The following is a 16,995-nucleotide window of genomic DNA, read 5'->3' as shown; positions in this document are numbered from 1 at the left end:
CTGTGTTATATTTGTTTGTTTTGCAGGAAAAAAAAAAACTATGCTAACACTGTATGAGAGAAGCTACCTCATCTATAAGTGAAAAAGCCCATATGAAGATAGTCTCAAGAGAAGAGACTATTCTAAATTATTAGTTCTCTATTTTATTACGATAAAGTTTTAATTAATCATATACTATTAAACCAAACAAAAGTTTTACCGTAATTTTATTTGTTTACTTTAATTTCTAGCAAAGTAGGTTGTTCGAATAGTTAACAATTTTCTCCCTATTACAACAGGGTTCAGATATCGTGTTTAAAAAAGCAAAAAGAAAAAAAAATGGAATAAGGATGTTGTACTATTGGTTTAAAATCTTAAGACAGTGCCAGATTCTTACCTATAAGCCAAACGAAGGGCAAACAGTTCTAAGCTGGCTGACTGAAACAACAGCTCCTGATCATCTTTGTCCAGATCAGCAAATCCAGGAATCTTTTCGGCAAATGTCCTGATCACGTCAATGGAAGAAGTGAGAAGATGATAAAATTGCTGTACCTTTTCTGCTTCTGTTGTAGGCGTTTCATGGCCCGTGGGTTCTCTGTACTAAAGAAGATCACAGTTATTACTTCAAGAAATGTTCATGTCGTATAGACTCATAAACAGACAAATATATATATATAATTTGAATCATTAGTCCTCTATTTATTACCTGTTTCTACTCAAAACGTCTAAAACTGATAATGCAAAACGCATTTATTTTAAGTGGGAGATGAATTTCAGAGTCCTGTTGAGAGCACCGCCCTGCTTACTGGAGACCTGAAGTGTTAAATGAGTTCCATGTTTGCTCACTGTAGCACAGTTTCCGAATTGCTTAACCTTTAGTCAACTATTGTATTCATACCAGTACATTATAAGCTAACAGCCTTTCGCAGGTGAGATTCACAATCAATTTGCAATTCGGCAATCAATTTTCCGAAGTTGAAAATATCATGGAAAATATCAAAGAATTTTTCAATGATATTCCCATCCATGAAATATTGAAAATATATATACACGATATAATTTTCCTAGACTAATCACTTTGCCACGAAGATTACATAATTGCTTCAGAGTGACCAAACATGATACTTTTCAAACCAGTTCGGATCTCCGATAAGCAGGGGTAATCTAGCGCCTGGGAATGAAAATCTTATACCCCTTAAAGATATTTACAAACATCCATGTCACAATGGGATTTGAATTCGTAACATGGAGGTTGGAAAGTGATCCAATCGGTTTATGCACTCGGCCAGGTAAGCTGTTTAACTTGCACAGTAAAATATCCGATATACAAATGTAAGCCACCGTGATATTCAACTGCGTTCACCAAACAAATAATTAGTTATTTTTTTATGATAACCCACTCAAGCAAGGTTAGAAATGTATATTAGTATCTTGAGAGAATCATGGGCTAACTAATTCTGGAGTTCTGCTCTATGCTGTATCTTTTTGTGAAGACACTTCAGATCGCTAACAAACGAAATGGTGGACTTCCACTGTTCGATAAAAATCATCTATTGTCTCCTAGACATAATAAAAATCATCCTAGACCTATCTAGAAAAATTACAATTATGAAAATAAACAGAGAGAGAGAAAATCGTTTTAAAAAAAAAGTTTCTTTCGTTCGTTTTTGATCCTGTTTCAGGTACCTTCCGACACAAATAAATCCCAGCCTCAGCACTAATAACGTGCTGTTGCATGGCTTTAATACCAAAGCCATGGTATTAGAAGCATGAATGACCAAAGCGTAATTGATAGCTATAACACAGAAACCTGTCACAATAGAGCAAACCCCTACATCCAGCCTATTTATAGCTATATCTGGCTACGGTTGCTATGAAACTTGAAATTAACCTCTCTCATCAGTTCAGTGGACAGCAATACAACAGCGTTTCCTGCAGGGCTGTATCGTTAATTATCAAGTTTTCTGCTATATTAAAGAGCTCGGTATTACACTTTTTATATCTTTCGTTAATTTTGGCACTAAAATTTCTGTTGTTTAAATTGTAATTGAAATCAGCAGTTCAGACTTTTGAAAAATTTCCAAATACCCTATTTCATCCAATTCGGTGGCGCCAAGGTGTTATCATCACACGCAAATGGTTTAAAGTGATCTAAAGAAGTTTAGACATTGTTATGAAGTTCGCCAAAAAATATACGACATGGCCCGAGGCAAGCAAATCATTTTGGCTTGAAAAGTAGTTTTAAAATATAATGAGAATTTAGAACTTTTTAAATAGAATCATGGTTCAAATATATGGAATTACTTAGCTGGTTGTATAAAATTATAAAAAAAGAAAAAAGAAGGATCTATCATAAGGTGACCATAACTAAAAATGTAGAGTTCAATAAGTAATGGTTTATTTTAAATGATCCGTCATCTATAACCAGTTACAGGCAGTTCGTTTTTGAGTTTTATAAATAACAATATTTCTTCTTTTTATAACTTCAAAGCATCCAACATGTTACCGTGTTGGTCGAAGACGAAACTGTACTATCGATCTACAGGATCATAGTAAATGGAGTTTTCGAAGAAAGAAAGAAGGAAATACGTTTATTTAAAAGAAGCCGATCGAAGTTTGAAGACCCATGCCATAATAAATATTGGGGGTGGAGCTTTCTTCGCATCATTTTCGTCAACACCTATTTCATGACAACTAGTTAGGTTACGAGCAGCTGGAGAGACCTGAATAAAGTAGGCCATGGACACTGACACATTTGATGGATTATCCTAAGACAACAGTTTCGACAGAGAGTGAAAAGATAACAGAAAACTTTATTAAAATATTTGCATGGCCTCTAAAAGACGAGGGGAGGAAGGAGAATGCGATGCGTTCAGAGTTACCTACCTAAACAGTAAACTGACTATAGACTTTAACCAAAAATAACCAAAAAATTGGGGGGGGGGGATGATACCATTCCATCGACAAGTATCGCCACCTGGTGCTAGTTATATAAACTAGATTTATATACTAGGGAGAAATAACAGATTTCTTCCTAATTAAAATGCAGAGTATACTTAAATGAAAGAATATATCATTAATTAGTCTTTGGATTCCTTGGAGGCATCACGTAATAAAGAAAACGATACATTTATTTTTTTATAAATTATAGAGAAACAATATTGCACTTAGCGATGCTTCGAAGTAACAGTATTATTATTATTATTATTTCGAAGCGTCGCTAAATGCAATTTTGTTTCTCTATAATTGATAAAAAATAAACTTATCGTATATCAATAGTGCAACTGATAAATGATAAATAATCAAATGCGAATTAAATGCACAAAGAAATAAAAGCCTTGTCACGTTTATTACACATATAAAAGGAATTTTGAAAATAATTACAAAAATTACAGTTTTTGAAACATACAAAAACTGCCGTCATAAGCAAGTGGAATAAGAATCAAATAACGTAAAGTTTTAGCTTTACGTCATTTGATTAAAAAGCGCCATCTGAAGAAATGAGTAGAAATATTTCAAAAATAAATAAGATAAAAACGATGAAATATTTGAATCAATCTTTAGATAAGTAAAGTTTGCTAATACCAATATTAGCAATGAATATCAGATCTTATTATTGTAGCATTAATATTAATAAGCAGCTATGCCAACAAACAATCGTTCCACTCTGAAATATTTATTACAAAATAATAATAATAATAATAATAAATAAATAAAAATACTTGCAGAAATTACATTTATACCATTAAGTGAACAACTCTCAAAGTTTTATTTATAAGTGTGCAATGCAAGAACACTTTGTCGTAAATTATTTACTAAACCGTAAATACATAGACGGTCTATACCGTGATTCTATATCAACTGTCTACGAATAGTGGTTGTATATAAAGATTTATGAAATCACAAAATAAAGTGTTTTCCATTGCTGAGTTGCTATTATACTGGTACTATGTGCACACACGCTTGGTGGTCAAGGGTGTAGCAACTTCAGCTCTCCCTGGTGCATTAGAAAGTGGGAGTTGTTCTTTACAGTCTAAGTTCACTTCTCTTAAGTTACAAGGCAGAGGAGTTCTTGCAATAAATGTAGTAAAGCGTAAAGTTTGTTCATATAAACTTTTATATATGTTATCCTTACTTGAAGGATCCCTCTTTCCTCTCCTTGAACTAGGATTGCGTGTTTTGGAATTACTGTTGATGCAACTAAAGCCATCAGGAGTCAGAGTTAAATGTATGTTAATTGGGTTCTCAGGCCAGTTTCTTTTAGGGAGTAACATTCATTCTAGAAAACTCATCTCCCACAGACGGGATGTGTGGCTAGTCTCTTAACTACTTATGAAGCAAAAAATATTCTTATGAAACAAAGTAGAAACAGCGACCACCATTGAAAATCAGGCTTAGGACATATTCAATTGTTGATTTGCTATTCACCTAATGAAATACTTGTGCAAAATATTGTGCAAAATTTTCATATTTTGCACAATCACAAGTACTTGAAGATGGATTCATTTAAATCAGCAACCCAGAATGCAACGTACTTTGGAATATTTTTTAATAAATATATCTTGTTGCTGTTTTTAATTGTATTTTACAACTTATAGTGGTACATGCGTTGGTCATCTATGCCAACCAACTGCTTTCTTCATATTTTCCATAAAGAGCGCTGATGAAGCAGCCAGATAGGTATTTTCGAACCTAATTGGTTTTGATTAAACCTCCAGTATATATTACAACAACTAATAAAAGTTTGCTATACTTATATAAATATCCTGCTGCTGTATAGCTCATGATAGTACATAATAATAATAACAACAACAACAACAGCAATAATAAAGTGGAAAAAATTCAGCTACTGTACCTCTTTAAATCCCATCCAAATAAATGAAAATAAAAAAAAATAATTAAAAAATTAAATGCAAAACAATATAAACAAGAACATGCATTATTTTGTTTTAATTTTGTTTAAAGCAATTTACCTGCGAATAATCAAAACTGGATAAATCTGGAGTTGTATCTACGTGGGCTCTCACTAATGCGGTGATTAAACTCACTGGGGGAGAAGGCGGAGATTCTTGTGGAGACTTCGGCTTCGAAGGCAATCGACCACGACGTCCTTTTAAGCTGTCAGTCCTCACAACTGTTGAAAGAACCCTCGTTTTAAATTTATGAAGAAGAAGAATACGAAGTAATATAGTTATGTACACTAACAATCAACAGCTCCATCTATTATTCACCTTAATGACTTACTGAAACAGGATATGCGCATTTGTTTGCTCTCTCTCTCTCTCTCTCTCTCTCTCTCACACACACACACACACACACACACACACACACACACACACACACACACACACACACACACACACACACACACACAATCTCGAAAATTTACTTACAGTATTTATTTTATACTTTAAAATAACCAAAGATACTTAATAGAACGTACCTTCTTTAACCATCCCGACTGTTAAACACTTTTGAAATCTGCAGAATTGACATCTGTTGCGCCTTCTTTTATCGACTGGACAATCTTTACTTCCTAAACACACATACTTTGCTCCTTTCTGAACTGTTCGCTATAAATACATAAATGATGGCATTCGAATAAACATAATAAAATTTCCATAAAAAGTTATGTAACTTTGGAGAAATTAATGTTGATGTTAAAATGTGCCTTAATGCACGATAGAGTTAAAACTTTTCAAAGGGAGGGGGGATTAATTCACATAAAAACTTACTAGTAAATAAACCTAGTTTGAAATATCGTATTTAAATTCTTCTCTAGAACAACTTACGATTTTTACTCTATTAGTATAATTACATTTATTATTATTATTATTATTATTATTATTATTATTATTATTTCGGGCAACTCCAAGGAGTTGACAGACTCATCGAGGGAGGCCCTAACATCATGTCAAGAACAACTATTCAACATTCACACAGCATCTATCATACCTCGCCTTGAACTCATTCACAGTCATGGCACCCACAACAGACTCTGGCAGCTTATTCCACTCATTCACCACTCTAACTCTAACACCCCTGCTAACCACATTCTTGCCCAGCTTCCATGTATGGCCCTAAGTCCTCCCACAACCAGTCCTATTCTCAAAAATATCTTCTGGATTAATCTTATAGAAACCCTTCAGTAATTTGAATGTCTCAATCATATCACCCCTTTTCTGCCTATCAACCAATTTTTGCAACCCACAAATCTTCAACCTGTTCTCATAAGGTTCATTCATATAGACCTGCTTTTGGTCACTCGTCTGGATCCTCCCCACCTCCTCCCCCCATCAAGAAGAAACCGTGGCGCCCATATCTGCGCAGTACAGTAGTCTAGATAGGGTCTTATCAAGGCTCGATACAGAGGAACAATAACTTTTGTCTCTGCTTGTTAAAGTATTTTTCAGCAACCAAGTGATTAGTTGAGCTGATTTAGCCACTTTTGCAATGTGCCCCCTAAACTTCAACTGCCTATCCACCAACACTCCCAAATCCATGGCCTCATCAATCTCCTGGAGTACGGTTCCACCAATGTGATATACTGCTGCTAATCTTTTCACCCCAAAATGCACAACCTTACACTTTGCCACATTAAATTGACATCCATTTTCCTTAGTCTAGTCCTCGAAACTATCCAAATCATCTTGCAAAATTTTGACATCCTGTGTACTCACTATTGCTCTACCCAACTTTGCATCATCAGCAAACAAGAGAACACTTCCTCTCAGATCCTTTCCTATATCGTTAATGAACAAATTGAAAAGTAGTGGTCTAAGAACCAGAACCCTGCGGCACACCACTAGTCACAAGCCGTCTTTTGGACTCTACTCCTGAATAAACCACTCTCTATCTCTCCATCAACCACCCTCCTATCCATCTCATCAACTCTTTATCCATCCCCATATGCTGCAGTTTACTGATTAGAGTTCCATGTGGTATCCTGTCAAAGGCCTCAGCAAGGTCCAGTAGAATCACTGTAAACCCATTACCCTTATCCAGTTCAGCCGTCACTGTGTTATAAAACGTGAGCAAGTTACTGAGGCATGATCTACCCTTCACAAAACCACGTTGTTCCCCATAACTTTTTTCTCTGCTTGTTAAAGTACAGTATCCCATTTTCATCTATCCAATCCTGTATTCTTCTCCTGACTAATTTCTCCAAGACCTTGACAACGATTCCTGATATGCTAATCGGTCGGTAATTTACAACAGCAGTCTTGGAACCTTCTTTATGCAGTGGAACTATTTTCCCCCTCTTTCAACCCCCTCGGGACTAACCCAGACCCGAGACTCAAATTAAACAAAATGGTCAAGGGTACTGACAATTCTTTAGACGCTTCACGTACGACACGAGCTGGTATACCATCCAATCCCACAGATGTATTGACATTGAGGTTTTGTAATAGACTACTCACCTCCACTTCATTCACCACAATTCCCGTATAATCTATTGGTTCATTCATTACTGCAATGTCACCACCTGGATGATATATTCTTGCAAAGTGCTCGCTCATTAATTCAACTATATCAACTGATTCGGTTACCTCCCTACCATCGGCATTCTTTAAAATCATTCTGCCATATACATTTTTTCTTTTACTTGCAACATATCGAAAAAACTGCTTGGGATTCTCTTTAGCTTGCATGGCTAATGTTCTTTCATAATCCGTTTTTTGCTTTTCTTACTACACTCGTTACCCTTCTCGCCTGCGCTTTATACCGTTCATGTGCCTGCCGGTCGCCTTTCTCCTTAAATTCCCTCCATAGTAGATTTTTTTTTTTTTTGCAGCTCAAGCGTAATGGTGTTATTCATCCATTTAACCCCTACTTGATTTATTACTAGAACTCTAGGTATACAGTCAGCCATTGCCTCATGCAAACACTTCCTAACTGCCTCCCATGCACTATCAACATCTAGCCCTTGCAATTTTACATGCCATGGCAGTGAACCAATCAAACTCCTAAGCTTGTCATAATTACCAGCCCGACATTAAAATATATAATTACATATTTTAAAATGCATTAAAATAGTCATAGAAAACTTTAGAATAAATGACCCGCCTTGTATTTATCACTGCCAAAATTTGTTTTAATTATCACTTGAATTCATTAGTAATACGCAAGCAACATGGCAGACGATTGTTATCCGGTTAAGACCTCTAGCGAGAGAAGCCGGAAATGTTTTGCTTCCATCTGCTTCTAGCCGTTATTCTAGTAATTATACTGTGCACTCTTTACTTCTTTTTTTTTTTTTTTTTTTAATTCGGATCAGTGCGAAATCCCTGATTATTTTACACAGTTTTTTTTTAAATTTTATCTTAGTTTATCAAATTTATAAAATCTGAGATAATTATTAAAAATAAAATAACGAACTAAGCAAGAGACATTAATAAATATGTACAGTTTAGTTCTTGAAGTTGATGTAACGTTGCATGCAACTTCTCATTTTCTCTTATTATTTAAGGAAAATTAACTCTTAAATTGTCTTAATGTTTTTAATTTATGAAATGTTTTTTTTTTTTTTTAGGAACGCGTGTGTCGAGAAAGGAATGGAATATATATATATATATATATAAAGGAATAAAATAGCATTTCAAAGATTATTTTAAATGACTTAACTTGTCACATATATTACAGTGCTTATAAGTTTTCAATATGCATTATTTTAAAAATCTGTTTCTTTGGAACCTTTCGCTATTACAAAGAAACAGATTTTTAAAATAATACATATTGAAAACTTCTTTTCAAAGTAAAACATTCCGTTTTAACAAATATTAAAATGTTTTAAATATTTAAATGTTTACATTTAAATTATGAACAATATGTAATTAAATTTATTATAATATATAGTATAATATTATTATTACTACTTTTCGGTACTAAACATTACCGTGTTCGGGTTCGTATATAATATAATATCATCTGATATATTTAGTTAGGTTTAATTAAAACGAATAGCAGGTGCGTGTGTAGCCTTATGGAAAGTTAAGGGTTTCTAACAGAATACCGTTACAAGTTTAATTCTGTTGCTGACTACAGAAACGTTTTCCAGGAGTTTTTTTTAAGTGAGTTTCCAAATAAGGGAGATTTTTATGCCGAAAAGTCTGGTGTTAAACCTACAACTGATAAAAACCCATCGTAGAATTTAGACTATTTCAGAAAATAATACGCTTTAGGATTTAAGATCACGAGATGGCGGCAGCTGTCTACCTTACTCTCCCCGAGATGCTTGCAAAGATCACTAGGGACTGTAAATTCCGCTGTCTGATAAGGACAAATACAGCTTCTCCAACCTCCCTGATTTCTAAAGATTAGTTAGGGATAGAAGAGTTCCACGTATACTTCGGGAATCTCCAATAATTAAAAATTTTTAAATATTGTTTGGTTATAATTTGTAGATCGAGTTTTATGTAAATATTATAAAATTATGCAGCTTTTATAAATTAAAGTGAATTTTAATTTAAGAAAACTGAAATCTTATTCAAATATTATAGCACTAAAGAAGCATCAGAATTTTTTTTATCAATAAATGGGAAAAAATGTTATTTTTCTTGAGTGAAGAATAGCAGAATTTAAGCATGAGCGATCCAAATTCTGGATTCCACTGTTTTATTTGATATGTGAGATTGTAATCACTTTTTCACGAATGAATAACATATTCATATTTCATATATTATTATGCTCCAGTAACTAACAACAATCCGGTATTCACCAATATTCACCTTGAAAAATCCTTTACAGCCCTCGCAAGTACGAACTCCATAATGCTGACAAGCTGCATTATCACCACAAACTGCACACAGCTGCGACGGAGAAGGTGCTGATTCGCCCCCTGGCGAGGATCTACTTGAACTAGATGTTGCAGAAGGCGTGGTTGGAGTTGTTGGAGTTTGAATACCTCGTATACTGTAAATATAAATATAAATAAAATAAAATGATCGAATTTTTGATGTGTTGGAAAATGAAAGGAAAAGAAAAGTTAAAAAAAGATGACGGGGGGGGAGGGGAATTTCGTTAAATCTTTAAAAGTTACCGGAGACACATAAATAGATTGTGAACATATTGATTAGATATAAGATATTTATTTGTAGTATACTGTTTGAAAAAAAAAAAAGTTATCTTTCAAGCATTGTGCTTCAAATAATCATCAGATCATTATCATATCATGAATGGACAAAAGGTTGTCACAAACTAGAAAGGCGACATGAGGCAACTGCCTTACTATTCATTTCAGGCAGCATTATCTAAACTAGAGATTTATTGAAATAAATAAAATTAAATAAATTTAAATTTATTTATTTATTTAAATCACTCCGATTTATCTAAATAAGTAAAAAAGCTTTGATGGGAACAGATCCATAACAGGTAAAGTTTGTAAACAAGAACCAATCCTTAAAGAGTTTTTGGCAAAATCTGAAGAAAAAAAATATTTAACTCAACTAGGGAAAGGTGAGTGTTTTTGCAGAAAAATAAAAATAAAGAATTCCATGGTGAATGCAGCATGAAAGAAAGACAAACGTTTGCCCTCTAGCATAGAACGTTAAACCAAAGTCATGGAAAGATTGCAGAAAGATACAGAAAATAAATATCATGAAGTTGACAGCATGTTTGATTGGCTAAGAATGCGTGGAGATGAAGGAAATTTTACCATAGAAAGAACTAATTATCATAAAATTTATGTAAAAGCCAAACATGAAGATATTCTGGATTAGCAGAGTAATTACTTTGACAGACTGGTAAATCAATGACAGAACAGTGGTAGAAGATACTCAAGAGGAATACAACCAGGAGTACACGCATCGATACATGAGGTAGAAATGCTCATAACAGAAACCTGAAGTGTACAATAGTAGCTGGAGCAAGTGACATTCGACTTAAATTGTTGAAATATGGTGGTGTAAACGTTCTACGCTGTATAATTCAAAAGGAATGATTACAAGATTGAGTCGAATTTTATAAAATTAAAAAAAAAATAAGAAGAATAAAATAAAACCGAATACGAGAATTATATAGGAATTTCCTTCCTAAGTTATCTAGGTGTAGATTTATGTGCACATGTATGAGAAAAAACTAAGAAAAATTGTTGAAGGGAAAACGAGAACATGTTGGATTTAGGTCGAACTGCAATGCAAGACCAGATTTGACCAGCAGTTGCTGGTGTACTCTTGTCTTGGAAGGAAGTGGAGAAATGAAGATAGTTCAGTACATTGTCCACGAAAATACTTTTAGAATACACATAAGGTAGCATGTCTAAGAGAGAGAGAGAAAAAGAAAAATAGGATTGCATCTGCGAGAGAAAGTTGACCATTAATTTGATTATCCTTTTCTGGATAGTACCAAACATTTTCAGGAAGGTTTTAGGTGCATTACTCCAAATCCGTAATTACTTAAAAATATGTAGTATTGCAAAATTGGGTGGATTTGGGATTTGCTTTCTTAATGAAGTGTTCTCGCGACTATAACCTGCAGCTTTTCAAAAAAAAAAAAAAAAAGGTTGATAAACTTGTTTTCTAACCGTCACCTGTATCTCACACACACGGCACTAATATGCTACAGGTTCGTCTCCCTTTTAGGTATTAGTTCAATATAAAAAAGTTGAAGTTCTCAGGATTGTTCTTGCTTCACTGAAGAAAAGCAAGGTGATCAGAGTTTGAGTCATCGTAATGGAAGACCTTAAGACCTAATTATAGCCATAATTATATATTACAATGGAAGGCGTGTAGTGCACAACCACTCGAGTGATTGTGCACTACACGTTTTGTCAAATGAAGAATAGAAATGGAAACTTAGATTAATAGTCTCACATTATTTTTTATAGTTAGGAAATTTGAAAATTATAGAAAAGTGAATAAATATTTAATCTTGAAAAAGCATAATAGATGTTTCATGTACAAAGTACAAGGAAATCTAAACACTTCCCTTAATTCTTTTATTGTAACCTAAATTTGTTTTCTTTTATGGAATGGAAAAACAAAAGTAAATTTAGTCATAGAAAATAATTTTTTTACATAAACAATTTTTTACTCCAACTTTGGGAGTGCCATTTCTTTGGTATCCTACACTACAAGTCCTATTCACTTTTCTGCATTCACGATTTATAATTTTTCTAAATATTTAAATCCGCTCTTAAGTGAAATTAATTAAGTGAAATTAACATAATTATATATTAGAAATGATATTTGCAACGCATATGATTAAAGTATGTGATGTGAATTATATACTTTAATCTGCAGAACATAAACAGAAAACAAATACTTGAAATAATTATATTTCGTAAATCAAGAATTCCATTACAATAATAATAATAAGTATTCGTTTTGTAGCCTAGGGATCATTAACTATAGCAGTTACGTCATAAATATACTAGTAGTATGGGATTGAAGCAACTTCTGAAGTAATATTTTTAATTTTTTAACCAAGAAATGTAAGCCAGATAATGATTATAGTATACACTTACCTTGATTCGGAGGTTATTGAAGTTGGAATTGTCAATGATGGTCTCCTGGATCTCCTGGACGTTGTTGGACTGTGATGTGATGTTGATGGCTCAGGATGGAATGGTGGCAATGGTGCTGTTGGAGTGGGCGGCAGACTGAAACTGCCACTTGGAGGAACATGAGGCATTTGAAGGGGTTCCACGGGAGAATACATCGGCAATGATTCTTGCTGTTCTCGCTGCTGCTGCTGCTGCTGTTGTTGCTGTGCTTGTCTTTGGGAAAGATACCCTAATTGGTGGTACATAGTTTTACTTGTTGATGGATACTCGGTTGAAAAGCCACCGGAAAGAAAAGCTTGAGTGGATGCTGATGTTGACGCATAAGTCGAGTGCTCGGCCCTTTCCGGTTTGAAGAATTCTTCTCTTTGCTCCATCTGACTGGCAAGTGGAGTATAAGAAGCGCTCGGAGGCTGAGGTTGGGGAAGAGGTCCCATAGAAAGCTGAAAACTTTCGCCGCCCATCATACAACTTTCTTGCGGTCGCAATTCCTCAAATTTAAACGAAAATACCCCTGAATGAGTAATTTCTCGCCTATAGCGTGGAGAATAAGTTTCTTGGAAACTGGGGAGGGGTGGCGAAGTGGACAATGTTGATATCGTTGCTGTTGGTGTAGAACATGATATGGTAGTTTCTTGCGTGCACGTCGTTGGCACGAACTCTGAATGAAACATCTCTGGAAAGTCGCTACCGCTGCTCTCTGGTGGCAGTGAAACGAACGATTCAGTAGAGGTTCCAAATTCTAATGGAGGGAGTTTGAATTCTTCGAAAAGGGATTCTTCTCCGAACTGAAAGCTGCATTCAGGGCCGAGGATACTACCCAAGCTACTAAATGGAGTTCCCTACAAATAAACATAAACAAATATATAAATAAAAATCCACATTTTAGTAAGACAAGTCTATCCAACTTCATTTTGTAGGAAACAAATACAGGACATTATACGATATTTAAAATAATTTCCGTTATTAAAAATAAAGCATATATACGAGAGTAAATAAGAACGTAAAGGCATTTTTTTTTTATTAAACTAGAAACGTAATTGGTTTTATGTCCTCGTCATCAAGTGAAATAAAGTGTTTTGGATGACCAAAAAAATACTAATCACTAGGGCTGACATTTGGGCTGAATGAGTGGACGAGGAATTTTTTTTATTTATTTAAATGCTGGAAATATTTCGATGGTTTAATTGGCTTAATAAGGTGATAGTGCCCTTTTTTTTGCAAAAAAGGTTTTATTTTCAATAATGAAATACTGTGAATTGGTATAATGAAAACACTTATAAAAACGGAGGAAATCTCACGTAAAAAACTTGCTTAATGTGAAATTTTCGAAGTACAATAGGCATCGTTAGTACAAGATCACAGAATAGCAACTAACATTAACAAATGTAAGAAAACTAAAAAAAGTCCATAATTTTCTAACTTGTTTTAAAAAATTACATAAATACATACACAGACAAAATAAAGTTATGAAAGATTAGTTGATTTAAAAAGTACTGTCTCCCATAAAGGGAATAGACGTAGACTATCGGATCTGTTTAAATTAGGACAATGAAATTTCACAAGTTTCTTTATAAAGACGTTTTCTGAGGAAACGTCTTCTATGAAGGACTCTTGTCTTGTTCCAATGAACTCTATGTTTAGTGCCAGCATGCTCCGCAGGTCCAGAATGTTCAGGCGCATGGTATTGAATATAAGACTTGTGTTCTTCTAGACGAATAAAAACAGATCTTCCTGTTTGTCCGAAATACGAAACCCCACAAGAGCAAGGAATCTCGTTGAAGTCTGGATAATTGAGAGGTGTAAGCTTGTCCTTAGGAGAAACAAGGACAAACAGGATTCAACAAAAATATTCAATGGTTTTAAAACTTTCGCTATGCGTTCACTAATGCCTTGCACACATAAGAGATAGGAATGAGAGTTATTTCTTCTGTATTTGAAGAGGTAGAGATACCTCTTCAAATACAGAAGAAGAGAAACTGTTAAAAGCATTTTTTTATGAAAGAATCCTTAAAACCATTAGACAAAAAAAAAAAAGATGGAATTAATATCGTAATTCTTTCTGTAAAAGTTCGTCTAAATTTGAGTTCGTTTGAGTTTTTCTCCGTTTGTATAATTCTTTTAGGGTTTCAGTTTCTTTATTTTTTAACCGTTTTACTCATTCGAAATGATTAATTTTTTGTTTAATTTTATTTTTTAATCAAATTAATTTTTTTTTTATTGAGCTAACATATTTATTCGTGAACTGTACGAGACACAATAAGCACCAACAACTGGAAACACGTTTAGACTTGTTTATCTTTATCTTCATTGTAAATGTTAAAGCAAAATCCTTATTCTATCACGTTTGTATTTTAGGATTATTTCATAGATCAATATTTTGTCTTTCCTGAAGAGTATACAGAATTTTTTTTTTGCAAACCCTAACCATGAAATCAATTTACTGAATCTCGAAAAAAGATTTCTTTCCAATCTGTCTGAGAAAAATCACGAGATACAGAAAATATTTCATGATGACTAAAACAACACAGTACTGAGTCCTGGGATGATTTCAGTAGCATAACTACGAGGGTCATGTCAAACGTTTGCGCATGCATAGTCAGATCGGTTCCTGTTCCGCGAAATAAGTCTTCACAATGGAGGAAGAATCGGACTCAGGTCGAATATCGCACTACTTTTGCATGGTAATGAGAGGCCACATGTTTCATGAAGTATCTGATCTTATAGAAACGCATGGATAGCAAGAGCTTCCTCATTTGCTGTACAGTCCTCACATAAGCCTTCCAAATCGATTTTTGACTCATGTTAAAATGATGATCCAGACTTTTGTAAATTAAATTATTATTGTTGGTGGTGGTGTTGCGGGTATCTCCATGGAGTCAGAAGACTCATCTTGGTGACCCACAAACCAATATTCACCCAACACGTATCATAACTTGCGTTAAACTCATTCACAACTACCTCTGACAATCCATTTCAATATTTCCCCACTCTCCAAGCAAGGAACCTAGTTTGCTCACCCTTACTAACCACACTCCTAAAAATAAATAAATAAATTTCATAATTTACGTCCGTCTCTTGCATTTTCAAAGGGCGTATAATTCTAATCCTTGTATAATTCGGAATGGTAAAAAGAATACTAGCCCCATCTTTGCCGAGTTCATATGTGGGAAAAAAAAAAAAAAAAAAACTGTTGCCAGAAATTTCCTAATAACAAGATTTTAGTTTTCTGATAAGTGATAAATAGCTTGTATATCTAATGGCATTTACTGAAAATAAGCAAATGGGCTATAAGTATTGATAATAGATTTTTCAACAAAATAAGAAGCGATAAATCATAACTAGAAAAATATCAAATTCTATTTTCCCTATGCTTCTCTTGCAGTCTGCTAGGAAAAAAAAAATAAAAAAAGAAAAGAAAAGAAAACATTAACACAAAACTTTTACAAAATAACTAAAACTAGCACTTTGCTTCCGTAATCTTTTTGCCTCTTAAAATGCGCAATAAAAAGTCCAAAAATTTTGGTGCGAAGTTTGTAAATTTTTCAAAGAAAATAAAGAAGCAAATGAATTATTTTAACTATACTTGTGAGCATTGAGGGTATCGATTTCTGACACGTGACATGCATCACCTTGGTTACGCTGTTAGCCTTTTTATAGGTCAAGGTTTGCTATACATAGACGTCAAACTTTGATGAAGTAATAAGGGTTTCTCTACTTTGGTACGCATTAATAACGATAGGTGGGGCCTTTCGTGTTTAAGCTCATCATGGCGGCAGAGTTTCTTTGTTATTATTGCTTTTACATCGGGATCGTTTTGGGGTAAAATATGTAGGAGGAGACTATTTTTAAGATGAAATCGTAATCCTTTTTTTTCGTTCCCGTGAACAGTTCCAAGTTTAAGCTATTGGATATACATAACAGAATTTAGAACAAGTAACACTATTCAATAACTTTGGATTCTAGAATTATAACCTGAAACTTTTTAAAATAGAAATTAGATTTAATTTTTTTTAGCTTTAGTAAAGTCGATATTGATATTTAATATCTATATTTTCTAATATTATTGAAATTTTATATTCTGATGATTTATTAATAACTAATTTATTAAATAGAAGATTAATAAGCACATTAATAATTTATTTAATAAATTAATTACTATATGATGTCAGGTTAGCCGAAGGAAGTGCATTTATCTCTTCTTCGCATATCATAAGATTTTCTAAAATGTGACTGTTCATTTTTTGATATTATATTTAAGCTACACGTTCTCTTTCTGTTTTCTGTGGTTTTTGTTTTCTTAGATTTTTTCTTTTTTCATTTTTTTACTGCATACTGTCCCCCCCCCCGCCCCCGTGAGCATTCCGGATTCGTACTGCAGCGTAATATTATGTCATAAATCATGCACTATAAGATGTTTGGGTGTGGTCTGGAAATACATAATTTCTTCTACAGAGCGAGAATGACCGAATCTCATCTTGAAGTGGCGTATTAGAAAATTTTGTCGTTCGGATGAT

At 33.8% G+C, this 16,995-nt stretch overlaps 1 protein-coding gene across 1 annotated transcript in view; it reads right to left on the bottom strand.

Annotated features, from left to right (window-relative positions):
- LOC150109611 (putative nuclear hormone receptor HR38) overlaps positions 1–16,995 on the bottom strand; it is an 87,448-nt gene that overhangs the window by 10,049 nt on the left and 60,404 nt on the right. The window contains exons 4-8 of the mRNA XM_090409198.1: positions 12,443–13,320; positions 9,708–9,891; positions 5,423–5,552; positions 4,953–5,113; positions 377–579 (exon numbers count right to left, since the gene is read on the bottom strand). Of these exons, the coding sequence (XP_090265324.1) occupies positions 377–579; positions 4,953–5,113; positions 5,423–5,552; positions 9,708–9,891; positions 12,443–13,320 (1,556 nt within the window). The remainder of the gene's footprint in view (positions 1–376; positions 580–4,952; positions 5,114–5,422; positions 5,553–9,707; positions 9,892–12,442; positions 13,321–16,995) is intronic.

The sequence above is a fragment of the Typopeltis vanoorti genome, chromosome 2, assembly GCF_054136105.1.
Source record: "Typopeltis vanoorti isolate ZY-2024b chromosome 2, IOZ_Tvanoo_1.0, whole genome shotgun sequence".
Taxonomy (NCBI): domain Eukaryota; kingdom Metazoa; phylum Arthropoda; class Arachnida; order Uropygi; family Thelyphonidae; genus Typopeltis; species Typopeltis vanoorti.
This window is presented reverse-complemented; position numbering and strand designations above follow the sequence as displayed.